Source organism: Acomys minous (assembly GCF_964271855.1).
Source record: "Acomys minous genome assembly, chromosome: 1".
Taxonomy (NCBI): domain Eukaryota; kingdom Metazoa; phylum Chordata; class Mammalia; order Rodentia; family Muridae; genus Acomys; species Acomys minous.
The window spans coordinates 100556933-100584590 of NC_140483.1; the positions used below are offsets into that span (position 1 = coordinate 100556933).

The 27658-nt window shown below is 37.6% G+C and overlaps 1 protein-coding gene across 3 annotated transcripts in view; it reads right to left on the reverse strand.

The window, feature by feature from the left end:
- Nucleotides 1-27658, reverse strand: part of ZFHX4 (zinc finger homeobox 4) — a 181330-nt gene that overhangs the window by 27430 nt on the left and 126242 nt on the right. For all 3 annotated transcript variants that reach the window (XM_084791428.1, XM_084791426.1, XM_084791427.1), the window contains one exon: nt 6232-6300. In XM_084791428.1, the coding sequence (XP_084647554.1) occupies nt 6232-6300 (69 nt within the window). The remainder of the gene's footprint in view (nt 1-6231; nt 6301-27658) is intronic.

Here is a 27658-nt window from a genome sequence, read left to right on the forward strand (position 1 = left end):
TCAATAACCATACAAAACGCTGCTACGGACATTTCAAGTGTCAAGCATTCACTGAAAATTACACACTGAATAAAATTTTCATTGCAAATGCTATAGTGATTGAAAGGAGAAATCGTGGTCCTCTCCACACCCCATGTTTTATTAATAACATTCTGGCAGCAGAATGAAATATCCACTGTCATATGTAGCAGCTGAGCACAGGAAAAAAAAAATCTATTTAGTGGTTCAGTTTTCAGCCATGCTCTGCAACTGTGTAAGCAAAAAGGAAAAATAGGACATCTAATACATTCAAAATAAGGGTTGGGTCCAGTTGAGAGTCTTCCAAGATAGGGTAATATGAATGCCTTTATTCCAGTTTTACACTTTGCACACAACAGAGGGGAGAGCCTCGGTACAATAATCTAAGCATCTGGGAAGGTGCCCCTTTGGGCAGAGATGCATGGAAATTTCACTTTAAGAAGACACTCTCGGTGTTTTGCAGTGCTGCATTGCCTGCACCTATTGATGATTATCAGTGACCGTACAGACTCCTCCCTATCGGCGTCTCTTTACACCAGCAGGCTAGGCTGTGGGCGCTCTGGCTGAGGGGGCTTCAAGAACTGGAAAGCTGAGATCATGACCAGATTAGGATGTGTCCCTGCCAAGTCCACATGCACACGTGACACGATATCCAGTGCCATCCTCCTGACAATTACTTTTCAACTCATCCTGAGGAAGGATGCAAGATCTCTTTGAGTAGATTTACTAGACTTTCCCCCCCAGGGCTAGAAAATGAAGTGTCAGAGTGCTACTGAGCTGCCTTATCTCCAGGGGACACAACATTGTAAGGGCTATCACTACTCCCATTAATAAAACATTGTGTGTCAGGAAAAGAAAAAAAAATTATGAAGGCACTAAAAGGCAGGCTACAGTATAATCTGGGTCTCATCAGACAGATTTTTGCAAGGTCCTCTTCTTCATTTTCTGGTATGCGTTTCAAGTGTGAGAGAAATTCCCAGACATGTTCTTCTATATACATCACTGTGGTGTCTGACCTCCACCTGACCCCGGCAACAGTTTGAGAAATCTGAATGTGAACAAAGACTCTGTGTCCGCAGCAGGGAAAGATTGTGGGATAGACGCTCCCCATCAACTTAATGGCAAACAGCAGTTCTGAGGCCATAACTTTGCCTGGCTTCTCCAAGCCACAACTCTGAGTGGCGGATTCGCCTGCCATGGCCCCTGCATCTGTGAGGTTTCCCCCTCCCCCCTTTTCAGTTCTTCCTTTGAAGTAGGCAGGCAATTAGCTCTAATGCTCAAGCAATTCAGACCCGTTTTGTGGTTTTGAAGGCGAAAGCTGTTTATTACAGGTAGGCTCTTTGGAGCCATAAGAACTTTGCAAATTTTTAATCATGCAAAAAAATAATCACAAGGTAATTTCTCCACACCATAAAATTCCATATAAGCCAGAATAAAAGGTCACTTTCATTCTCAAAGAGAGTTTTCGAAGTAAATTTGACATTCATTATATAAATAGGCTTTTGAGTCAAAAGTAATGTGAAGAAACCACTTTCTCTAGCAAACCTGTGGGCTAGGATTTTGGGTGAGGAGGAGTGGATACATTCTAATTTAGATACCATGTTTCCTCAGTCATAAAATATAAAATGCCTTTTAGGAAAATCAGACACAACATGTTAGTGTCTTAAGAGGGCACCATACAACTGAGGAGAATGAATGCTTTATATATAAATTACGACAACAAACAAACATGCTAAAGCAGTTTAGCATCTTACTGCATCACATGCAGCAGTGATAAAGAACATTTTAGTGTTCTCCAGGACCAACCACTGTGTTTACAGCATACGTACTTTCAATTTCCTTTAATACCCAAGAATATGGAAAAGAAAATATTTATTTCTATGTTAAACCGTGTGGTATGAACGTGCTTTAACATAAAATATGAGTCAGTTTTATCTAGAGCTGCCCAGTTATCCAGAAGATGAAGTGGTGTTTTCACTTTTAAATGTTTCAGGAGACTAGAAAGAGAACGAGGTGCCGAAGTCTGTTATTATAGAAGTGTGTCAGAAGCATGGTATGATTACCTTTGCTCAACATTTTAAACATACCTGGAGTGGCGATCACAGGCTGTCTCACACCCACACATCAAATACATTTAAAAGGTTTTGAGTGATCAGCTTAGAATGTTTTCTTATGAATTATTTAAAAAAAAAAAGGAAAACCACTATGAATGGATCCCACAATTTATTTACTTATTTCTGACCCTACAGTTCACAGTGTACATTTTCTAAGCATACATGCCAGTCAGTGCACTTGCACTCGCTTTTTTGCACTTGGCATGGGCATAGCCTGTTTTTAATGCTTAAAAAGAAGAGTCACACAGTTCATTTATTTCAAACTGTGTGTGTGTGTGTGTGTGTGTGTGTGTGTGTGTGTGTGTGTGAGTGTATGCATATCTTCCACAACAGTTGAGCTAGCCTTGCATCTTCATTATTAATTGGCATGCAATAATTGTAAATATTCATAGGCTACGGTGTGGTACTTAGATATATGAATAATAGGAGAGTTTATGCATGTATAATGATAAAATCAGGTTAATTAGAGTTTCTGTCTCCATAAGTATTTAGAATTCTGTGTGTGTTGGGAGGTCTTGTCCTAGTTTCCCCTAAAATATAATCAAATGGTATAAACTACGGTCATGCTGCTGTGCTGGAGAAGGTTACAGCTTCCTCTTCCTGTCTAACTGACTTGAGGAGTCCATTGTCTAACTTTTCCTTCTGATTAGTGATCACTGCTCTACTGACTTGTACAAGATAAACCAATTTAGCTTCCATATGAATGAGAACACATTGCGTACTTTTACAAACATGTGAAAAACAGCAGAGGACTTCAGTTTTATATGGTGAGCATCTCCACTTCAGACACATACTTGTGAGAATTCACTCCTCCGGTTCTCTACGGCTTCCTTGTCCAGTCTCTTCCTATTCAACTCTCTTCTGTCTGATGTAACTGCATCTAGCTGATCAATATCCACCTCCTGTGGCCTTCATCACATACAGAGAAAAATCCCAGTCTTTCATGCATAGCAAGGACACCTTCCCTACACTTTGTCCTGTCTTATGTCCCAGACTCATAGCCTTTTAAATAATCTTTAATACACTGCTTGCAAAGTGTCTTTTCAGAGTTCCAGGTATGAGAATAACCTGGAAGATGTTTTAAACAGACATTGGTTAGCCCAACTGTAAGGTTCCTAATTTAAGGTAGTCCAGCCTTGGGTGACACCTGGCAACTGTAAGTTCAGCTCACGTAATGTCCTGGCCCAGGTTGCATCCAGCAAAATTGTTTGTGATGGCTGCTGCCACCCTTTATGTCCCCTTGCGTATCCTTATCTGATCAAGTACAATTTTTTCCTCTAGATAACTCCCCCTTTTCATTTGTTTACAGCTTAGAAAATATCCGTTTTGACTTACAGGAAAATCAATTAACAATAACCATTTCATAAGCTTTCTTGTGCTGATGTATAAAAGTCAACTAAAGGTGATCTTTACACAAACTATGTATTTAAAAATGAGTGTTCTATTATCACTAGTAATATTTATTGTTTTCTTCTCCAATACGTGTTTCCAGAGATCTGATCTCAAGTTAATGTTTCTGGGGAAATTTGTTCCTTTCTATCTATTTGTTGATGTTAAATATCACTAAATAAATATATGTCAAAATTGTATATTTATTATCTAACAGGGAAATATTTTATGAAAGTAGAGATTTAAATACATAAAATATATACTTATATCTTATATATCTTATATCTTACATATATACTTATATCTTACATATATAATATATACTTATAGCTATATAAATATTTAAGGAAACGTATATGCTTAAAGCACTTATAGTAGAATGTGGAATATGGCAGACAACAAGGCATGCATAAATGAAACTGAATAAACTTAGGAAATAAAATTGAGGAAAGAAAAAGAGAAGTTCAAGTGTTACCTAGTTCTTCTATTTTTCCCCAGTAGAACTTAAAATGGATGCTTGATTTAGTAAAGAGTTCTCAATTTCTGTTATTTTCTTTTGGCTAAGTCGCACTTATTACATACCTTTCTTTTTTTAAGTACAAAAAAAAAAAAGAAGAAGAAGAAGAAGAAGAAGAAGAAGAAGAAGAAGAAGAAGAAGAAGAAGAAGAAGAAGAAGAAAGGAAAAGAAAAAGAAGAAGAAGAAGCTTGGCTCCTCTTCACAGCAATGCCTCTTCTCACAGTCATTCATGAAAACACAACTCATCTCTTGTTCATCAGGGGTTAATTTTTTTTCCTTGAAAACACAGCTCCCATGGACTTTTCTGGGTGGGCCTAGAGTGTACCTCTCTGAAAGTTCCCCTTCCTTCCTCTCTGTTAAAGTCTCCACTGTTGTACAACATCCAAATACTGCAATGCCTTTCGTCATCCTCTCTAAATATATTGTCTCCTTAGACAGACTTCTTAAGACTCGTGACATTAAATTATCACACTTTAATCAGATGTCTAAAACATGCATTGAACTTAGTGTCTCAGATCAGGACTCATCACCTCAGCTTGGCACACTTTACTGCACTTTTCCCCCATCATCACCAATTCAGTTCACTGAGAGAACATCCACCACAGACAATACTGTTTTCTCATGCACACATCCAAATCCTGTCCATCAGTAAACTCTACTTATAGTTATATTTAGTGAGTGAATACTAAATGCTAAATAAAGTTGGTCTCATTTACTGTTTGACCTTTTGCATTTTGCCATTTCTCTTAAGCTAACACATCTTTACTATGACTCAGCTGATTAGATTATGCCTACTTTGGATACCTGTTATGCTCTGTCTTCCTTGCTCACCACTCTCCCTCTATGTTAGTCTTATAATTGGCTCCTTCTAATGGCGCCAACTCTTTCCATCTTCGTGGGAATGTATTTTCCAAGACTCTTTTTCATAGCTTCCCATTTTCATTATTTCAGACTTAGCTCACCACTGCTTCTAAAGAAGTACTTCATCTGTGGCTCAGATGGAAGGTTCCCAAGACTGTCAGCAGCCACTGTCATCTGTTGCACCCCATATCTTGTATTTGTGATTTGTAGGTCTGGAGTGAGCTCAAACAATTTGCATTTTTTAATTGAGTATAATCAATTTCTTCACCTAATATGCTAACTTGCTATGTAAATATTTTAATGAAAATATAGTTATATCAGTTCACTCTCCCTTTTCCTTCCTCCAACCATCTTCTGCCATGCTTCCTTTCAAATCCATGGCTTACTTTTTCTTTCATTTTTGTTGTTACATGTAATAGGCATAAATATAGAAATGCAACCAGGTGAGTCCATTTAGTTTTGCCTTAATATATGTGATCATATGTGACCACTTGGAGGACATCATTTAAAAAACTAAAAGTGGTCAAAATACAGAGAAGACTGATCCTGGGGTGCCCATCCCCAAGAGATACATCTACAACATACTGTGGGCCTAAGGCTCAGGAACACCAAAGAAGAGGGGATAAAAAGAGTGTAATAGACAGAGGACCAGGAAATCTATAGTGATAATGTATATCTAAAAGTGACGAGCAAACTACTCACAACACTTCAACAATACAGTGACCTAAATAAGGCCTGAGTAAGCACAGCAACAATAGGTAGGTGAACAGGAAGTGGGAGTAGCCACATGGCCCACTATAAAACAAAGATTGCAGGGTGGGTGGGGAGAAAATAAGCCTTCTGCAGGGACGAGGCCCCATTTGCTCATCTAAACCAAACAGTCAACTCAGACATTTCATTCTTACACTACTTTAGGCTGTGCTCATGACGTTTATGAGAAGACTGTGTGTTAAGAAGCTCTAGTCTACAGATCACCTACTTCACGTCCTTTACCACAGTTATCAGATTCTGAATATTTTTCATTCTTATTTGCACTGAAATATTACTTCACCGCAGTGTCTCCTTCTGCCTTACTCATACTGTGGGATGGCAACAATGATATACAAATTATATAACAATAGAACACAAAGTCCACCCCTTTCAGCTTTACTGAGGACCTGAAATTGTACTATGAATTAAATCCACTTAAATGTCCCTAAATATAGAATATCCTTAATGATGCTTTTAATTTATTTTATAGCTGTGTGGTACCCTGTTTCCATAAACGGTGGGAATAACATGTACATCTCATTTATGACAAGGCTAGCTTATGAGAAGAATAGACGTAAGTACCTGAGGCTGCTCTCAACTGCTGCTCTGGAAGTTCATCCTCACCAGTCCTGGCTCCCAAAGAGGCAGTTTCTGTGGAAGACATCAGTGCAATGGGTAAACATATCATATGTAGGACATAGCTAATATTACAAGAGCCTCAAGTCCGGTTGCTGCAGGGAATGAGCCTCGAGTACACTTTCACATTCTAGTAAACAGTGTGTGGATAAATCATACCAGGGAAGCATAGGCTGGTGATTAGCAAGACAGAGCAACTACAACAGAATAGAGGTCATGAAAAAAGGAATAACACATTGGGATTTTTACCCCTTGTTTTATTGAAATGACCTATATTTGATGATAATGACACTTTACATCCATTATGAGCATTCTCTTATTTACAAAGTATCCAAAAGAAGAGAATAACTCATCATATAGCAACTGATGGAAGAGACCAAAGAAAGCCTCTGACACTTCAAGAGCAATCTGTAGAATGTGTCCATCACTAGGAAATTCATATCTTTATTTGGTTACAGGGTAAAAATGGTCTGAACCTTGGCCTCAGACATGAATAACTATGTTCATGTAGCTTCATTCTTCCTTTCTCTTGTCTTGCACAGAGAAATTGTTGCATGCTACCAGAGGATAAAAGTAATAACAATTATATGCCAACTATAAGCCCTGTGGATTATAACAGTAACCTACCTACAAGGCACACTGATGCAATAGTGGCCCAAATGTTGTGGAAGTAACCAACCCCATGGTTTTAATTGTATTTAAGGCCTATTCCATGAGATAGAACCCATACCTTACACTGCTAAAATGGACCTGATACTATATAGGTCATAGGTCCCATGGGCAAACCTACTATAAATATGCTAGGGGAACATAGCAATAAAATGATTTCTAATGATATGTTGCTATATCCATAAATCAGAGTATCACTCAACCTTCATCTGAGAAGCTTCTTCATGCATTAAATGGTAATTACCAAACAGACTAACAACTGCAAGTAATGGGAAACATTGGAGCTCTCAGTCTTAAATGCAATATGTTCATCAACACCTCCCACTTCACCCCAGGGATATTCTATGTGGAAGAAGAGAAAGAAAGACTGTATGAACCAGAGGTGGGGGAGGATTCCAAAAAGGGGGAAAATGTCTGGAAGACAGGACTAATGCACATAAGAACTCTTAGAGAATGTGACAGTGGACACAATTCCCACCCTAAACAGGAAGCTAATTTACTTCGCTACTTGTTGGGACAGGAAAACCAGCTTTTTATAGAGTTTCTCTGAGCATATCAGCCACACTCTAGGGAAGATCCCATGTTCAGGTTGGTGAACGCAAAATAGACTCCAAGTGTTTGTTGTACTTTTCAGTTATTTTGGGAGGGATTTTTTTAATTGGTTTTATCCATTTTCTGGTTTTACTTTGTTTCTGAGAAAGTGAAAGAGAAACATGAAGTTCAGGTGAGTAGTGAGGTGAGGAAAACTTGAGAGGAGAGAGAGGAGGGGAAATAATATGATAAAAATATAATTTTCAAAACAACTTTTAAATAAAAAACATTAGCTTTAGAAATTGTCTTCAATGTGTTATTCTTTATCTATTCTGAATCATTATCTCTTGTTCTGTTTTACAATGTTTCTTGTCTTGCATCTTTTTCCCTCTTTTGTCTGCTCCTTCTGCCCCAGTGTTCTCCTCTACAACACCCCATAGTCTATAAACTCCCTTCTTTCTAATCTGATACTTCACTAACATTTCAACAGGTATCACTTAATGATATGAAATCTTGAGTATGAAATTCATAGTTGCACAATTTTCTAGGCATGAGATCTCAGGTAAATTGAGTCCTTAATTTACCCCACGCAAAGCAAAGATGTCACTATATAAATAGTGGATAATTCTAAGGGAAAAGTCTTGATCAATAAACGGCAAAGAGACATCCAAAGGTAGAAAGACTGAAACTGTTCATTTGTTTAAAAAGATTTTCTCTCAACTCAGTCTTCAAAAGGGAATCATGCTTGTCTAATATTTTTAGGTAATAGCCCTTCTGATGACTCCGAAGGCTTTAATGAAATAATAATGAACCTTGAAAGTAGAAGTGCACACCCAGGAAATATTATACTTGCTAATTGTTTTTTTTTTTTTCTCTGCTGTTTCAAAACCTTTGTCCTTTGGTGCTAACCTCCTTTTTTTTTTTTTCCCCCTTGAGAAAAGATTTCCCAGTATAGCCTTGCCTGTCATGGAGTTCACTCTGTAGACCAGGCTGGCCTCAAAATCACAGAGATCAACATGCCTCTGCCTCCCCGAGTGCTGGGATTAAATGAATGTGCCGTCACTCCCAGCTGGTAACCTATTTTAAAATAGAACAATCATAATAAATTCACAAAACTCCTTCCAAACATATACAGAAATAGTTTTCTTATAAGTATGTCTCCCAAGAATTCATCTTGAAAGGAAGAATTTATCCCCTGTCCTTGCTTGTAAGTCCTGGAGTGACTTCCAAATAGGTCACAGCCTTGATGAACATCCAACCTGTCATTCAGAAAAGCCCACCTTTTTCCTCTTGGCTGACTGGCTTTAAGCTTCCTGATCAACTTTGTTCCTTTGAATTTAGAAGCTTGTTTTTTCTTCTTCTACTTTTACTTTGCTATCCTTCTTTCAAAGCCAAAAGCAATTCCTCTCTAAACAAGTACCTTACACTTGTGTTTTGGCAGTGGTTACAGAGAACGGTGATGAATTTTTGTATAATCTATACATATTTCCTCAGTATCCTCACATATGTAAGGACAGACAAATATAGAAAATTAACCTGGTGGCACTCAGAGGAAGGATAGCAGGCTACTAAGAAGAGACTTGATACCCTATGAGCATATACAGGGGGAGGAGGTCCCCCTCAGTCACAGTCATAGGGGAGGGGAGTAAGGGGAAAATGGGAGGGAGGGAGGAATGGGAGGATACAGGGGAGGGGATAACCATTGAGATGTAATATGAATAAATTAATAAAATAAAATTAAAAAAAAGAAAATTAACTGATGAAAGCTGCTTTCATCCCAAATAGCCTCATCCCAACGAGAGTAGGCTCATTATGTCCAAAGACATAATATAATCTGTTAATTATATTCAGCAGCGAAAACAATCCCTATATGTAGATAGATAGATAGATAGATAGATAGATATAGAGATATGTATAGATATAAATAAAACCATGCTTTTCTAGAAAAAACTAAATACAATAAATGAACAATTTATTACCCCCCCAACAAACATTTCACTTTATCCTATAAATTTGTTCAAATTAGTCATTAATGGTGCCCAAATGAATTTCACAAAATGACTGATACTTCTTAAAGATGAATAAAAACCAAACAATGACAATTAGTATGTGTATGCCTTCCAAGTAGTATGCATGCTATGTGTGTAGAAGCAAGCATGTAATTCTCACAAAAAAATCATGGGAGAAATTACTAATCCTGACTTGATGGACAGTGATATGGGGAAAACTAAACAAATTGGTAACTTTTCCTAGCTCATAAGATTAGAACCTCATAGGTCCTGGAGTAAGAACCTGGTCTGTCTAATGTAGACACTGAAAAATATTTAAAACATTTATGCTTTTTCATTATAAAATGTGAGAAAATAGTTTGTGCTATGATATATTTATTTTACTTGAAGCATAGTATATTAAAATAAAGACCAATAATCTCACAAGTTAAATGTTGTTACACGGAAACTGCTTCAATGTGAGCCACTTCTACCAATATGTTCTAAAGGAATGCAGTTCCGTGTGCCCCAGTCACTTTTTGAGCCTCAGTGATGGCGCTTTCCTTCCTACATGTGATATAAATATTTTAATAAAGGAGCTTTTAACATATCAACAAACTGATTAATCTGTACTTTTCGGCCTGTATAAAATGAAATGTTTAAAATCTTGTACTGATACATAACATCTTGCAATATTTCATTTTACTAATTGCTTTGTAATAACAAACTGACTGCTGTTAACTGGATGTGTCACTTTGTGAGTGATTTAATTAGACTACTAACTTGGGTTCCTTTTTTAATGCTGTTTAAAAAAATAATAACATTGACTTGGCTTATCTAAAATCCGGTTCTATCCTGTCAATTTGGCTATGATCACATATTTGAAAATGGAACCGAATTACTCCATTTTTATTAGCACAATGTGGGAACAATAAGAAGCATTTTCTGTGGAATAGGGTATTGATCATGGAAATCAACAGCAGCAGCAGCAGTAAGACTTCATGAAGTGTTTGCTTGGTGCCATGTACTGACTGACGTTGTTTATTCACTTTTGGTCCCAGTTGGCAAGTGATGGAGCTCGGTGTCATCTCAGGGACAGCTTTCTTATGTGCGACATCAGATGTTACACTACTGATGCTTTTAAACGCTTCAGGATAACTTTTCTTTCAATTCTGCAATTACTTCAAGTGTTCACTTCAACCTGTTTCTTTCTGCTCAACTCCTCCCCTAGACTAGCCTCACCGTGAGGGCCCCATCTACTGAGAATGGAAGTTCTCAGGACTTCCTTCTCCTTACTTCACAGACATTTCCTCCAGAAGCCTGTGTATCCCAGGGTTCTCTTTTACCTTTTCTTTCTCTTAAATAAAAAAAAAAATCTTGTTCCAGCCAGTAAAATGATAATTTCAGGCACTTAATCACTTTCTGAAAGACTCTTTTCCCCCACCTTATGGGGACAACACTAAAAAAAAAAAACCCTTACTGTGCTTCATTATAAATTATATAGTGTATCATAATTATACATAGAGTGAACACAGTATATTATATATTCACAGAAAACACAAAATATGTATATGTGTAATTATTTATTTATATTTTTACACTAGTCACATTTAGACATATGCTGGAGGTCTGTGGAACAGAAGTACTCTGCCTACAAAACTTCCACCTCTCACCCCCATACTAATTTGCTAAAAACACACTAAAAAGTAATATATATATATATATATATATATATATATATATATATATATATTTATCACTATTTTTAGCAAAATGCTTAGCATTTAAAAGAAGACGTATGACGGAAACTAAATAGACACTTAAACAACTGTTTTAACATGGTAGAAAGAATATTTTTTCTATAGTCTTCAGTGACACTTCAAAACGCCTGCTACTGTATACAGGAGGAAGAGCTCACATTAAGTTATGGAAACAAAACAAAATTCTAGAACAGCGCAAGTTTCCGCACTCCACGGCCCGTCTAGTCATCCCCTTTCCTCCCACTTTTCTTTGGGAGTCTCTCTGGCCTCTGTCAGAACCATGCGACTCACTGTGTGTTCAAGACTCTAAAGATAAGAGAATACACTCTCAGATCTCCAGTTTGCAGATAAGGTTAGCATTTGCTGCAAACCAGTGAGTTTCCAGGCATGTAACATGGCTTTCCCTACCCAGTTCTCCCAGTGATCTGCCTCAGAAGCACTGCTGCTTTTAGGAAAGAGATGAGACATCAAAGCTCAGGCACTTTAAGTCATTTTTTCCAAAGGCACAGAAGAGCAGAGGGAAGGTTTTGGAGGAGTCGGTCTGCTGCTAAAGCTCTGTCCTTCACCCACCCCCCACCCCCACCCCCGCCCTCCTGGACAGCGTGCCCACAGGCAGCCTTTAGAAGACCTCAGCCAGGAAGCTTAAGAACTCATTTTTTCCCCCTTGCGAAAGACAGCATAAGCTCCTTCAAAGCAAATTCATCATAACAAGATTAGTATTTAGAAGATACATGAAATTCTACATTTATTACTATCACAGTCATTTACATTTTGGGACAGACCTCAGAGTTTGCTGGGGCTTTGCAAACATGCTCAGGTGAGGAAAGTTTACTGCAGAAAAAACGGTTTGAAGTGTCTTTCTCCACGGGCTCCTGCCACACACACAGAGTGCTCTACTAAAAAGCCTAGCAACTGAGCTGCCACCACAGGGGTCTGGGTAACTAAGCAACCCCATCTTTGCTGACCTACAGGGCATTCTCCTGAATTAAGGCTGCAGGGTGCTGGGTAGCCCTGGGCCAATTACCTGAATGGGCTCAGATTTGGGTTTTGTTGTTGTTTGTTTGTTTTCTCAGAAAAAAAACCTAAAGCTGCTTCACTCTGCCATCTTTTATTTTACCCAGAAACAAGTTCATACTGTAAGGGGACAGTGTCTCTCAGGTATTCCTCGACCAGGAATATGTAATCACTTTCACTTCCTGAGTCATATCTACTTCAGCTTCAAAGAAATTTACTAAATTCTTGGTATAAATTAGTTTTTAAAATTTCTCAGATAACTTCTTAATGTCTTGTGTTTTAAAGTGCTCTATCTGGGGTGGTTTCTCTTAAGTTTTCTAGTTCCTGGTTCTCCATGTGAGATTCTTTTTCATTCTTGATTGCTTAGAAGTTAGAAGGTCACATGGCCACGGTTATGATTTAAGCGTCATGTTATACTCGTCGCATTTTTGCCTTGCTACTTACATTTCAGGCTTTACGGGATTCGTTGTGATGTCTGTGGTGTACAAAGCACTTTGCGCTCCACAGCTCCTCTTGCTGCCTTTGATGACTGCTCATCAACAAAGGAAATATTTCACATGCAAAAACTGAAACCTCATCTACCCAGCAAGGGTCATTGTTCATGTCCAGCAATAGACTCTTATGTCACCTTTTTTCTTATGACTTGTAGCTAGCTTTATGATTGTAACAGTGCTCCAGAGTAGGTTCACCCTCTTATATGTTCATATGTACAAGACAGCATGGATGACTCTAGACACGAGGCTATACTATACAGTATGTCTCTAGAACATACTCAGATTGCTTAACAGAGACTTTATGCTCTGTGGTTGGTGGCAACTTGGCCCTCCTTCCTCCCATTCTATTACCGTCAACACCTCTCTGTATGGTCTTACAAATCATACTTTGTTTGATATCTCATATACTTAGACCCAGACAATATTTATCTTTTTTTTTTTTTGTGATTGGCTTATTTCACTTAGCTTAATATCTTGAAAGTACATCCATGTTTCCTCATAGTTAAGCTTTAATGCATAAAAGCATTGATTTACTGTCCCATAGCCACCATGTTTTATCAACACCTGCATACTAGATGAAAAGCCTTCTAAAATGACGTAAGCAAGAGACAACAAATGGTCATCTTGTTGAATTCTTATTTTCTTAATTGAAAATATCACTGTATTTTTAAATGCCTTAGAAGGCTCCTTCTAAAGGTGTCACTTACCCCGAGGGACATGTCATTTCTTCAGCTAAGATATTTATTTGTACTTTGGTAGTGTCTTTGATAGTGCCTCTGTCATTTTAATCTCAAAGGCCTCTTTAGTGATAGGTACTTCATTCTGAGTCTGCAGTGCTCACACATGAATACAAACGTAGAGTTGGTTTTATTATTGTTGAGGGGCGATCACTGAGGCCTGGAGCATCCAAGCCTCCTGGAGATGGAGTAACAGGCAGTTGTGAGCCACCCAATGTTGGGGATGGGAATAGAACCTTAATCTGTGCAGGAGCAGTACCCTTAACTAGTGAGCAAGCTCTCCAGACCCTGCTTTACATCATTTTAAGTGTGTTTTCTGCCCTCTTTAATCTTTAATCACCAAGATTTTATTTCAGTCATATTCAATGAGCTTTTTCAGCATTATTCTTCGGAACAAGCACCCATGAGGTTGTCATGCATGCTGTGGAGAGTCAGAGGATGTGTCCCTGGTGTTGAAGTGACGGTCACTTTTTTTTTTTTTTTACCGTGCTCAGATTAATTCTATTTGCTTTAAACATATGAACAAGCAAAGGTCGTGTGTCAAAGGCATAAAACTGTCTATGTCTGCTAAAGTAACCTGGTTCCAAGAAGGCTATGCTGATCAGACAAGTATTTCATTAAGAGAATATTGACTTGACTACTCCTATGAATATGTTTGTGATGAGAGAAAATCTTGTGACTCTAAGAACAAAATACACTTAGATGTAAATGCCATCCCCGTTGTGTTCTCTCTATTTGACGCTGACCAAATTAGTTCTTCTCATTGACATTCAAGAATCATGTCTGTTATTATAAATCTGCTAAAAAAAAAAAAAAACTATGGCAGGGGAGAGCACAGGCCCAGCTGGGAACTGAATGTTATTGTTTAGCTAAATTGAAATAGTGTCAAGCTGACTTCTGGTTGTTTACACCAAAACATTACTCTAAGTCTCAGTCAGAGGAATCTCGCCTTCAAGTGAATGATGCGGAATGCAGAAACACATCGCTAGGCAAGTCTCTGGGAATAAGTGGTGGATAAATGCTCATTCCTAAACAAACATTTATATTTTCTACCATCCTCTCAAAGATTCATGGGACATTGTGGAAGAGGGGAAGGAAAGAATGTAAAATCCAGGAGCAAGGGGGGAAGGGCTGCTCCAAATGTCCTTATGGCATGGTACAGCTGTTGTAAACATGGACTCAGAAGTTCTGGATTCCTGCACTGGGTCTGTGTAAGGATAGGCCACTAACTGTCAGCCATGGATCGAGGAGAGACACAGGGGTCTTATCCCTCCCTGCTGAGCCAGCCAGGCAGCATCGGCACTTCTAGTCCAGTGACTACACCGATTTCCTTGATTAACTTCACGGGTCCCAAAACCAAACCAAAAGTCATGAACCTGCGAAAGCGATCGGACTGCAGGAGAGGATTGGTAAGAACAGGAAAGGGCTTAGCAAGGGTATTATTGACCTGATGAAACTGTCAGATACCAAAATTAGCCACTAACATTTTCTACAGGACACTGAACTTTAAAGATGGTAGTGGGGAGTCAAGCCGAGGAGTGCTGAACGAAGAAGTACTGGAGACGCAGTGTTTGTGCTCGCCGTGGTATTCTGGTAGCCCTGATCTAGCCTGCAGAATACAGGACTCTAAACAATCAAAAAATATGTTTACAATGTACATAAATATGGTGCTAAGCCTTTTTGGATTACAACTACTGGTTATATTGTATTTGTTCACATACATAGGTGCTTTAAGCTTTTCTTTAAAACACCACTATTAGTCTTTTAATCATTTGCTTGTTAATTTGAGAAATGGTTTCATTTTGTATAAATGGCTAGCCTGGAACTTACTATGTAGACTAGTCTAGCTTTAGCTTCTGCCACCCAAGTGATAGAATGAATAAAGTGTCCCACAGCTGGCTATTATTACTTATTGACTATTTTGGAAATAGCAGTTATTAGCAAAACTATGCACTGATATTTAAACATCTTTTTTTTTCAACACAAGGTTTCTCTGTGTAGCCTTGGCTGTCCTGGATTTTCTTTGTAGACCAGGCTGGCTTTGAACTCACAGCAATACACCTACCTCTGCCTCCAGAGTGCTGGGATTAAAGGCGTGCACCATCACTATCAGGCTGCACTGATATTTTAAATTACACATTTGAAAGGTTTTTTTTTTTTAGATTTTATGCATGTTTTACATTTTATAATGAAAGTAGTCTTTTTTATTTAGTGGGAAAAACTCATTTCTTATCTTTAAGAAGGAAATAATATTTCCTCTCTTGATAGTATACACTGACTTTTTAAGAATGAAATTAAGTTACAATTTTTTTTACCATTTCATGGTAATCAAGCAAAACAAACAACATTTATGTATAGTCTTTCTAAATACATAAAGCTAAAACAGATTAATATGGACATAGAATTCATTGGTACTTATGGGTTTTCTATCTTGAAACTTACATAGAGGCATAAAAGAAAATCTTCAGATGAAATAGAGAAATTTTGTGTTTTCAACATTAAAATTGTTAATGTTTTATTAGTACAAGATTCAGAAAAGCTACCTAGATCACATATTTTTCATAATTTAGAACTTTCCTCATATCACCATATTAATAATGGTTGACTATTTTTTAATTATGCAGCATTTGTGAAGCCAGAAGATAAATCTGGAGAGGAAAGGGTAGTGTGGCTTATGAGGAAGAAGATAAGAAAGACTTCACAAGCATGAAAAATGTAATATTTGTACATGCTGTGAATGTTTGAGTCAACACAGGAATATCCATGAAATATTTACCTAATTAGTCACTCCATCATTCATTTCTTAGTGAGCAACCAGATTGATGAGACCTGGCACATTGCTTTCTTTGGACTATGTTAGCAGTAGGAAAAGAAATTGTTTCTGAAAAACAGCCAATTTATTTCTCTCTTGTCTGAGAGTATATGTTGGCAAGAGGTTCCTGGATCTTGGGAACATATGATTTTAAACAAGGTCACTGCAATCATGTTTTCATTTTTGGGGTGCTATTTGAAAGTGAAAGTTACAAGCAAAAGTTTAGTAATAAACAAATAACACTAGAATTTCTACTATTTTTTTTTTCAATCTACCAGTTTCCGGAAGAGATTATGGAGAAAGGATAAAGACTGATTTTACTGGAGAGGATAGGGAAGTAAGGACACTCAAGACTGGAATAAAAGAGATGATGAGGTTGTTGGGTGCATGCATAGGAATATTAACAGAGATGTTTAGTAAATATCAGTAGACAGAAATAAATTGTGGAAGATAGGTCTCAGTTAAAGCTATTTGGAAGCGCTAGTAAATTATGTTTATGAATAAATGACAAAACTGAGGAAAAAATAATACATTGTGCCAGATAACAACAGACGGTTAGGGCTGGAGAGATGGCTCAGAGGTTAAGAGCACTGTTTGCTCTTCCAGAAGTCCTGAGTTCAATTCCCAGCAACCACATGGGGGATCACAGCCATCTAGAATTAGATCGGTGCCTTCTTCTGGAAGGCAGGCACACTTGCAGGCAGAACATTGTATACTACATACGTAAATAAGTTGGTAAAAAAAAAAAAAACCTAGATGGTTAATACTCTAAAAGAAAAAAAGTAAGTGGCATTAGAAGATAAAGAGAGAGGGCACTGAAAGATGCTGACAGAGAACAAAGAGGTAAACACAGGACTCTAGAAAACATGGCTAACCTTTGGCCAAAGGAGAAGAACTCTTCCCGAAGTTTAAGTCACAAATACAATATTGCAGGTAAATATAGTTCTTGCCCCTCATCATGGAAGCTTCCTTTTTTAGTTAACAGAGACCACTATAGGAAGCCAAAACTAATGAAACTTTGAGAATAACTACACCCAAGATTCAGGGAACATCACAGAAGAGGGGGCGGGGTTGTAAGAGCCTGAGGACCAAGAGTGGAAGTCAGCTGTGATATGGTGTCTTCTCTATATGATAGGGAAGCCTCACTAGGAAATCTCAGCAATACAGTTGCCTAACATGTTCTGGAAAATGACACCACCAGTTTAGATTCCAACGTGAAATGAGAAATCTCACAAGGCCCCTCCCCCTGGATGAAGAGCTATGTGTAATTAATGGCCGCTGAAGGAGGAAGAATCAGTCTTCTCCAGGGTTAACGTCCTTGATATATCATATAATTCTAAGAGATCAGCAGTAAACACATATGAGCAACACTAAATTAACATTGTGTGTGTGTGTGGGTGTGTGTGTGTGTGTGTGTGTGTGTAAAATGGAGATACAATACTCATATATGAAATTCTCAAAATAAGTTAAGAATAGGAAGACCGATGATAACATAAAGATGATGATAAACAGAGGCAGTGCAGGAAAGGAGCCGTGAATCTTATAAAGGAGAAGTCAATAGCACACACCAGTGATCGGATGAGGGCAGAGAGGGAATGAGAGGAATCAACGATGAATCCTAACATCTGTGGCCTAGGAAAGAAGAATGAAGATGCCACTTATGACTTTGCAGAAGAACACAGGTGGAGTGACTAGGGAGAACAGAGGAGGCTTAGAAGCATAGTTCAGAGTGTTTGGGGTGTCAATATTCTATTTACATATTCAAGTAAACATATCACACAGGCAAGAGTCAGGGGAGGTATATGTGCAAATAGAGAGAAAAGACATATATAAACACCGTGTAAACCTTTGTAATAAGACTGCAGCTAGTCTAGAGAGTAAAGCCTGGAATAGAGCCTCTGGTGCCCTCCTGTGCATCATATACACTGGCCCTTAGAGAAGTTCATCTTGGCACAAAGAAGTGCTTTATTGTTCTCAATAAGGAGAACTGGCAGCCTTCTGGAAAAATATTTAAAAACCTTACCAATTTTAGTAATCTTTATCACGGTATTTCTCATTTTTAACTGTCTGTAGTAAATGCATTCTCCTCACTGTCTGCCTTCTCTCCCTACCCCAGATAAGCAGAAAGCTGTGAAAATGCCTGAGAAAGAATGGGAAAACAAAGGACCAGAGAAGGAAGGGGGGGGAGGGCTAGAGAAGAAAGGGAGAGGGGAAGGGGGAGATGTCATATCTGTGCTGAAATCACCATGAATATCTTATGACTAATTAAACATAATTTTTCAAAGGATAAAAAGAATTTATAAATTTGAAACTACAAATATTAAGGAGAAATTGGGCACTAGTAAGTTTGCCTCATAAATCTATGACCAGAATTCAAAAGCCAAAAGCGGTAAAAAGCAAAGAAAAGTTCAGAAATGGAGTTCTCAAGAAAATAAAAACCATGTTTCAGAAAATAAGGAGATATGTGTAAAAAACAAAACACACCCCCCCCAAAAAAAACCCAAAAAGCTCCAAAGTCTGAAAATAATATTTTCCTTGGTATATCACCTGTAGAAAGTATAAATAAAACCATTTCTAATGTGGTAAATTATTTGAGCCAATACAGACTCACCTTGAAATAGCTTAACAACAACATAATTAATGATAAGAATGGGAAGATAGAAAACGTATTTAATGAAATAAAATACAGTACATGGGAGTAATCATCTCTTTTATAGGCAAATGTTTCTGTAACTTTTCTAAATGTTTTGCTTCACTTATTCTGATCCTTACAGACAACTTCATTTTATCGGATATTTTTGAACTCTCTTTGCAGAGAAAGGAAAATAGCCCTCAACTTGTTGGCAAATGTCACAAATTTGCTGAGCTCCATGTGCTTTTGAAGAAACACTGTGGGCTGTCAAGAAGTAATAATATCACCAATCAGAATGCCAGAGGATGAGACCAAAGGCAATATGGTGGAATGTATCTTTATTTGTTTGAGCTCTGTTCCTCCACTTCTCCCATGATGCCTCTGAAAGCATCACCACTGTGTTCCCAAGCTGGTGTTGCCTCATTCTGTCTTCCTTCTTGACTACAGATAAGGCACTCTGGGGATTTGTGGTGGAAGCATAATGGAATGGTTTGTATATACCTCCATTTGATGGGTCCTTTAGTTAGAAAGATGTGAAAATGACATAGTGCTCCATATTCAATAGCACAATTCCTCTATATTTATTCATCGTCAGTGACATAGATAGGTTCAAGTACATATAAGCTCTAAATGCCATTAAAAAAAGTAAATTCTGAAGGCTGGAGAGATGGCTCAGAGGCTAAGAGCACTGTCTGCTCTTCCAGAGGTCCTGAGTTCAATTCCCAGCAACCACATGGTGGCTGACAACCATCTATAATGAGATCTGGTGCCCTCTTCTGGCCTGCAGGCGCACATGCAATCAGAATACTGTATACATAATAAATAAATCTTTTTTTTTTAAAAGTAAATTCTGGCTGAAGAAAAACCTTCATGAGCATATTGTCTCTACCTCTTCCAATGATTGTTCTAAACACTATACATAAAAGAGGCAAAATACTTCCTCACATGTAGACCCATTGCTTATAGTCAACATGTTTCCCACTGTCAGTGGAGTCCCTGCCTCGTCCTTTGCTCCCATTCAGCACCTGCTCAACCTCTGGATTCATTTCTAATGCATGTTTTATTACTAGGTTTTTAGTTCTCTGTGCAACTGGTCTTAAATGAGCTCATTGCCACCAAGCCTTTTCAATACTGGGCCCATTGCTTCTGGGACCTGCTCAAGCCTTCTAGAAAACCATCTCAGAGATGTCAATCTTACCACCCAAACTTGGGTATTCCTTTTTCTCTGCCATAAAATTTGAACCTTTTTGTTTGAATTTTCAAGTTTTCCATAGCCCAAACTATCTTTTTTTGACTACAGTGATTAATTTTGATTGCTCTTGTAATTTTTAGTTTCTTCACACACAATCTTATTAATTTCCTTTCATCTTTAAATCTGAACCATATGACTACCCCCTCTCAATTCTAAAACCACAGTAAAATTTTTTAAATAATATAACTAACATGTAGACAAACTATGAAAGAAATAAAACTCCTTTTCTTCTTTATTCATTGTTTATATTATCACATTTCTATCAGCCACCAAAATCTACAACCCTTATGCTCCTGTACCCATACCCGAATGCAAAGTCTCTTGAATTGCTGTCATTTAACCAGTGTGTGTGTGTGTGTGTGTGTGTGTGTGTGTGTGTGTGGGCAAAGTACATTAATTCTGTCCTCTTGGAAGCATCTCATCCCCTTGAGGACAGTGGACACTTTTCTGTCTCTACTGGAGAACCTATGCTTTACTAGCAGCTCAGTCTACTAATCAAACAGATGTTTTTCAATAATTGATGATTATAGAATAATAGCACAGAGTTTAATAAAACAGGATCATTTGGTTAATTCACTCTAATTCTGATTCCAGTCTATTTACGAAGGATTTGCCACAGATGAAAGTATTATAGATTCTTTCCAAGGGTGTGACTGGCTGCAGTCTTATTGGAATAGGCTACAGAAAGAGACTGGTACTTTAAAGTAACACGACAGCATCCTCAGCCGTTCTTCCTCCTTAAAATCTTACACACATATAGTCACATTTACAACTGAATTACCAAGATACATTTTCCTTTCCCTTGTTTCTTATTGTGACTCCTTGTGAGTAGGAAAGAGGTATGCCTTTAATTCTTTGACTCCTAGAACATTTTTTACTTGAAACAAAAGCTCTAGAGGATGAAATGAGAGTATATAATTATTTCAGAATGGCAATAAAATTTCCACCCACACTGCCCTTGAGAATCATGGCCAAGGAAGATGTGGCTGAGTGCTGAAACACACTGTCAACTTGACTTTTAATTTTATGAGCTATGATAATTTATACACGAAAGCATCTTCTAATAGTCAATATCATTCCTATAAATGGAAAATAGAGTAACTGTGAAAAGACTGCTTTGAACCAGACTCAGAGGGGAAAAAAAATAAAACTTAAGAGAAAACTTCAGGAATGCACTTTCAGTTTGTTTTCTTCTCTTTTTCTCCTAAATACATTCTTTTTAAAAATATTTATTTATGTATTTTTATTAATTTATTCTTGTTACATCTCAATGGTTATCCCATCCCTTGTAACCTCCCATTCTTCCCTCCCTCCCATTTTCCCCTTACTCCCCTCCCCTATGACTGTGAATGAGGGGGATTTCCGCCCCTTGTATATGCTCATAGGGTATCAAGTCTCTTCTTGGTAACCTGCTGTCCTTCCTCTGAGTGCCACCAGGTCTCCCCCTCCAGGGGACATAGTGAAATGTGAGGCACCAGAGTACGTGAGAAAGTCATATCCCACTCTCCACTCAACTGTGGAGAGTGTTCTGTCCATTGGCTAGATCTGGGTAGGGGCTTAAGGTTTACTGCCTGTATTGTCCTTGGCTGGTGCCTTAGCTTGAGCGGGACCCCTGGGCCCAAATCTGCCTATCATAATGTTCTACTTGTAGGCTTCTAGGACCCTCTGGATCCTTCTACTTTGCTATTCTCCCATGCTTCTCTCATCTAGAGTCCCAATAGAATGTCCTCCCCTCTGTCCCAGTTTCTTTTAAGATAACAGGCTGATGACAAAAGATGATTTTATAGCCCTTACAACTAAAACATTTCCTACTAAGCTCTGGAGAGCTACAATATTATACTGTTCTGCACTATTTGGGCTCCTGCTGTTTCATTTACCTTCAACTGAACTTGGTATACCATTTTCTAGTATATCCTAATTTGCCTCTAATTCCTTTATTTGACTATTTATCCAACTTTTTTTTTTACATCCTACTATAAAGGTGTACATGTAACAGTAGCAAAATGCTTTAATGTCTAGAAATAACATTGCCCAGGCACATCATTTTAATTTATAGAAGAAAAGACATCTAGATCAGTGACCATTTCCTAAGAGCCTTCTAGATGAAAAGGGCCATATTTGAATAGGAGGCACTGAAGTGAAAATGATCTTGTGTCTTCAAAACTTTTAAGCTGAGAAGACAAAAGAATCAGTTATTATTATGAGGCAAGATGATACGTTAGTGATAGGAACCAAATCTTTGGGAGGCAAAAGAGCTGAGAATAGTTAACTCTGTGGAAGAAGGCAGGATGCATATGATTTTCATCTTATTGTCTACCATTATGTCTACATAGTTTTGCCTAGGAGAAATGTTTTATAATGTTTGATCTGACAAGAAAGTAATTATATAAAAAAACACTTCAGTTCAACAATTTGACAAAAAATTAAAGCTGGTACTGAATTGGGAATCAGATGTTGATTAGCTTTGGTACTATCAATTATCTTGGTTACTGTGGCTCATGAAATTGATGGGAGCCCTTTTCTCCTTGGATGCAAAGATAAAATCTTGATGTATTTTAAGGATCCTTTTAACTTTTCTCATATCTGAACACCTGAAAGGTTTTTGGCAACTTAGAAATACTTGCTACAAGCCTAAGCACAAATCTTCATAAGATTGGACAATTTACCTTCACTTCAGTGGTTATCTGTGACCACTAATGGAATGAAAGTTCATATGTCTCTACACGTGCAAAGGAATAGTATTAAGAGGAGGGACTGAGCATGCTAAAAAAGAATCCAGATGGGTCACTGAGAGGGCTCAGCATGGAAAGATGCCTGCTATCAAACCTGAGAACCACATGGGAGAGAGAGAGAGAGAGAGAGAGAGAGATCTCAAGTTGTCCTCATACACAGGCTATGGCACAAGAGCACAGAACATGCTAGTGACACATGCATATATGCATATACACTGACACCACTAAATAATAAATGTAATAAAATTATATTGAAAGGGTATCCGGAGATGTAGCTAGTCTTTTTTTCCCCATGTAAGAAAACTGAAGGACAACATCAAGTATGAAGAAGTTGACTGTCACTAAATAATAAAACTCCCGGGGCCTTCACTTGAATGTGGACTTCCAAGCTTCCACAGCGGTCAGAAAATTCTGTTGTTGATAAGCTACTCTGGTTGTGGTATTTTATGACAACAGCATAAGCAGACTAAGAATGTAAGCTTACATTCTCAATCCTCCATGTGTACACTTTTTGTCACACTCAATCTTCTGGTCCTTTACATTTGTGCAAGCCTCACTACTTTATATATTCCACGTACTCTTTCGTATGCTCCCCATGATCTAAACACTCTCTGTTCAATCAGTTGGTGAGGAATTTATCTTCTATTTTTTAAAATTCAATTTTATATTATTCAAATGATTACTTCTGTATTTTTTCTTCTAGAGGGGGGAAAAAAAGAGTTGGCAAGTATTTCTGACATCCTTTTTACCTTCTTCTGTTGTTGATGTTTCAAAGTCACTAACCTGCGTTTATTTTGGTGGAATACTCAGAAGCAGAGATGTACAAAGGTGACACTGAAACTACTGTTCATTTACAAACAGATTACTTCTAAAGTACAATGTTCCTGGAAGTGCCAAAATTGTCAGCTCAGAGTTGAGGAAGGATTTTGTGTAGAGCACTGGGATGCAGGAATGGTACTGCTTCCCTGTGGGTTTGTGGCCAGCTGTACAGAGTGGGGTTTCAAGAGAGCTTTAAAGACAGGATTGCCAAGAGAAATGCTTCCATCTTTATTCACTTAGTTGTAAACACTTTTCTAAGTGTGCTTACAGAATAGCTTTCTTTATTAAGAAATATTGATTATTAATGGATGCTGTAGACACTACCCTTTTCTTTAAACAAGCACATATAAATAATTCTGCAAATAATTAAAAGACAGTATAGAATTCTTGTACCTACAGATACCAGGCAAGCAGTAACATTTTGTAGATGTATAAGTTTAAAAAGACTAATCTGAATTCCTTTTTATGAACATAAAACATTCATTTTTTTAACCAGAAAACTGACTTGGAGTTCATAATTTTTAAGACTTCTTTTTGTCTGTTTTAAAATAACAACTGAAGACAGTGTTAGAGGAACATCACAGTGAAGGTTATTGTCAATCACATGGCTACAGCTATGTGAGACAATTCACAGATCATAAGAATGAACATAAAAACAGAGTTTCTCTCTTTTAAAAATGAGGCATTTGTCCCTACAGGATTAAAAGCTAAAACTAAGTAACTGATATTCAGAAACAGAAATAAACAAAGGTTTCAGGACCATGTGCTTAAATATTGCCAAGAAATGTTACTCAAGGACCCAGAGGTGCTAATGGGTCTCTGAAAACACATAACAAGATCCTGATGTTGATTGCACATGGAGAGACTAACTACCCAACAAGCACACCCTCCCTAGAGCACGTCCCTGGTTGGAAGAGCATCCAGTGTCCCCATACTTTGGGTAGTGCTATCTGCATAGCCTTAAGAATCTGACTCTAGACAAACAATACTTTCAGAAAGGCATAAAATCCCGGTATGCAAATCAACTTCATAAAACCGTGCATGTACTCTACAAAATGGGGGAAATGTTTTGATGTGAAAACCAAACTCAAGGAGAGGAAATGATTTTCCTCTCCCAACTGAGTCCTTAAAGTTGAATTCCAGATAACCTTTTGTTGTCCAGTTGAGTCACATGATTTATTACTAAAATACTTAAGAAAACAGGAGAACAATGAAAGATGATCATATTTTGGGTCCATCAAAATATTTAAGTTTCTTTTTCCTGTAAATTCTTCAAGGCTGCCAAATACAAATAGCCAAAACACTATGAATATGAAATATATATATATCCTGATTATTTCATGGTTCTTCTTGCTGTAGGTAGGTAGTTTATTGCAGATGTGTGTGATAATATAAATGCAAATGTAAATTTTTTTAAAAGACTATGAAATAAAATATTGTGCAGGAAAAGATTCAAGTACAACAAGAAATGTTTGAGGCTTCAATGCAGGAAAAAGGAGGTATTTGGAAAACATTGGTGATATTAAAAACAGAATAAAACATAAACTTAAAATTAATTTAAAGTGAGCTTCAAAATATCAAAGATACATGAAAATTTTTATTTTTTACTTTCATAAGATTACTGAAAAGTTTAAATATTCTGAGAAAAAGTCAAGGGTCAGCTTTAAACATAAATTTTTAAATGCCTGGTGATATATTTTCTTAAAAATTCTTCATAACATATTTATATGGAAAAAAGTTAGTAAAACTCCACCGATTCTATGATCAATGGCTCTATTTGATGACTATGTAAGTAAAAATATAAAATATATACTACTACATAGTTTGTGTCATTTCATAATAGAAATTAGTGGGATGAAGGCAGACACTGATTCTTTTACAATCCATGAAACCTAAAAAGTTCCCCTCCCTCTCTAATTCTTTCAAGTTAATAGTAGAAGTGTTTAAAATACTATAGAATGTTGAGGGTGCAGGAGTAACAAAGATGACTACTGTAGTCCACGTATGTACCCAGTAAAAATATCAATACTTTCTTTCAAAAAATACTTTGAATCTTGAATTTCTCTTAAGAATAGTTCACGCTATTTATTGTTGAAAGTTTAACATTGTTAAGCATTCTTGGTCTTTAATCCAACAAAAAAAAAACAATGTCTGTTCCCTATTAGAAAAGTTTTACTCATCTCAGGGTCCTGTGGCAATGAAAGAAAGGACACAAGTTGATTCTACAGGAGTAAAGGTCATACCACAGGCTGAAATCACAGGCCTCCGTGGTGCTCCCTAAAACTTCTGCAAGAGAGCGGGAAAGCCTTGATGACTACCATAAGGGAAAGCATATACCCAATTAGGTATTGAAAGTATATTTATTAACTTGTTCAGAAAACACATTAAAAAATTTTTATGTCAAAAAATAATCTTCAAACCCACTTCAGAATTTCACTTTTAATTCAGGAATCAATACTCCAGATATGGTTTGCTTACTGCAATTTTAAGCCTGGTCCCCTCAATACTTGGCTCAATTAAAGATAAATTCATGCTAAAATAAAGACCTTACAAAATTAAGCCCTTCTGTAACCCTAGTGCAGTTGAGATATGTGCATTCCTGGGATTTATTGGGGTTTGATCACTGCATATGAACATATACATATGCATAACTTTATGCTTAGAGCCATCTGACTCTATGTTTATCCAGAGTAATTTGGACTGCTTTTCTTCCTGCCAAACCACTTCTGGTGTTTGAAGGAGGGCAGTGACAGCATACACCTTCTTGTTATTATTTATACATCGAAGGCCAAACCAAATGTCTGGGTGGGGCTCCAAGGACATAAAATCGGTTGGGTTTTTTTTTTTTTCCATCCACAGGACTCAATTACATTTAAATAAACTAACTCCTAGTGGAAGACTGGCTCCAACAGAGAACACCACATAACCACAGACACCATTGTAAGTTTAGAAGCCACCAACATATTGTTAAAAATAGTCTTTTGCACACCATCCCTTATGCACACACACACACATAGAGGCATGCAATGCAGAGAGAATGGCCGCATCTTTCTATGATCTGCTGTCTTCGGTAAGCTCTCTTAATGCACCAAAGTTTACTAGTCCTGGCTGGATGCATAAAACACCTCAGCAGCAGCTTCGACAGACTTCCCAGAGAGGCAGAAAAAAAACCTGCCATGTATTGCTCAGGTTTTAAATGAATGAGTCCTTTTGGCTGATCCCAGAGTGGCACAGGCCTGACAAATGTGAGAAAGTCTTCAGCTGTGAGATGAGGGCTTAGGTTGTGGGCTCCTGGTCAATTGGAAGGTTGCATTAAATGTAAATTATAGACTGTGCTCTAGATCTATGCGCCTTTCAGCCAGGTGAAAGGCACGCAGCACGTTACACTTGCTCATTCCCACATGGCGGTGGCTTCCTCAAAGGGAAAGGAAGCAAAGTAGCTCCCACTGGCAACCCTGAAGTGCAGAAACAAAGGAAGAAAACATTTTTTTCATTGCTTCATATTACATTTCCTTTAAAGAGTACATTTGTGTACTTTTTCCTGTCCGATATATGAATATATCGGAAAGAAAAAAAAAATAAAGTATTGGTTTTAAAACTACAGCAGAACCAGCTGTAAGTTCCCCCAGGAACAATTGTTCTTCTATTAAATATTTATTAAAATAAATTCTGGTGCTTTCTCATGTGTTCTTCTCCTGCTTCTAATGTTTATTTACAGCATGTTATTAACATCTGCCAGTGTAGCCATTCTACCCATACAGAAGCCGAAGGGTAAAAAAAAAAGTCACACACACACACACACACACACACACATACACACCCTTCTAACGTGACCTGTAGTTAGACAGAAAACAGTTTTCCCAGTCACTGCTTGGCTTCCTGTCTGTGACCTCTGGAAAGCATTGGAGGCCAGGGGTAATGGCCTTTCCAATC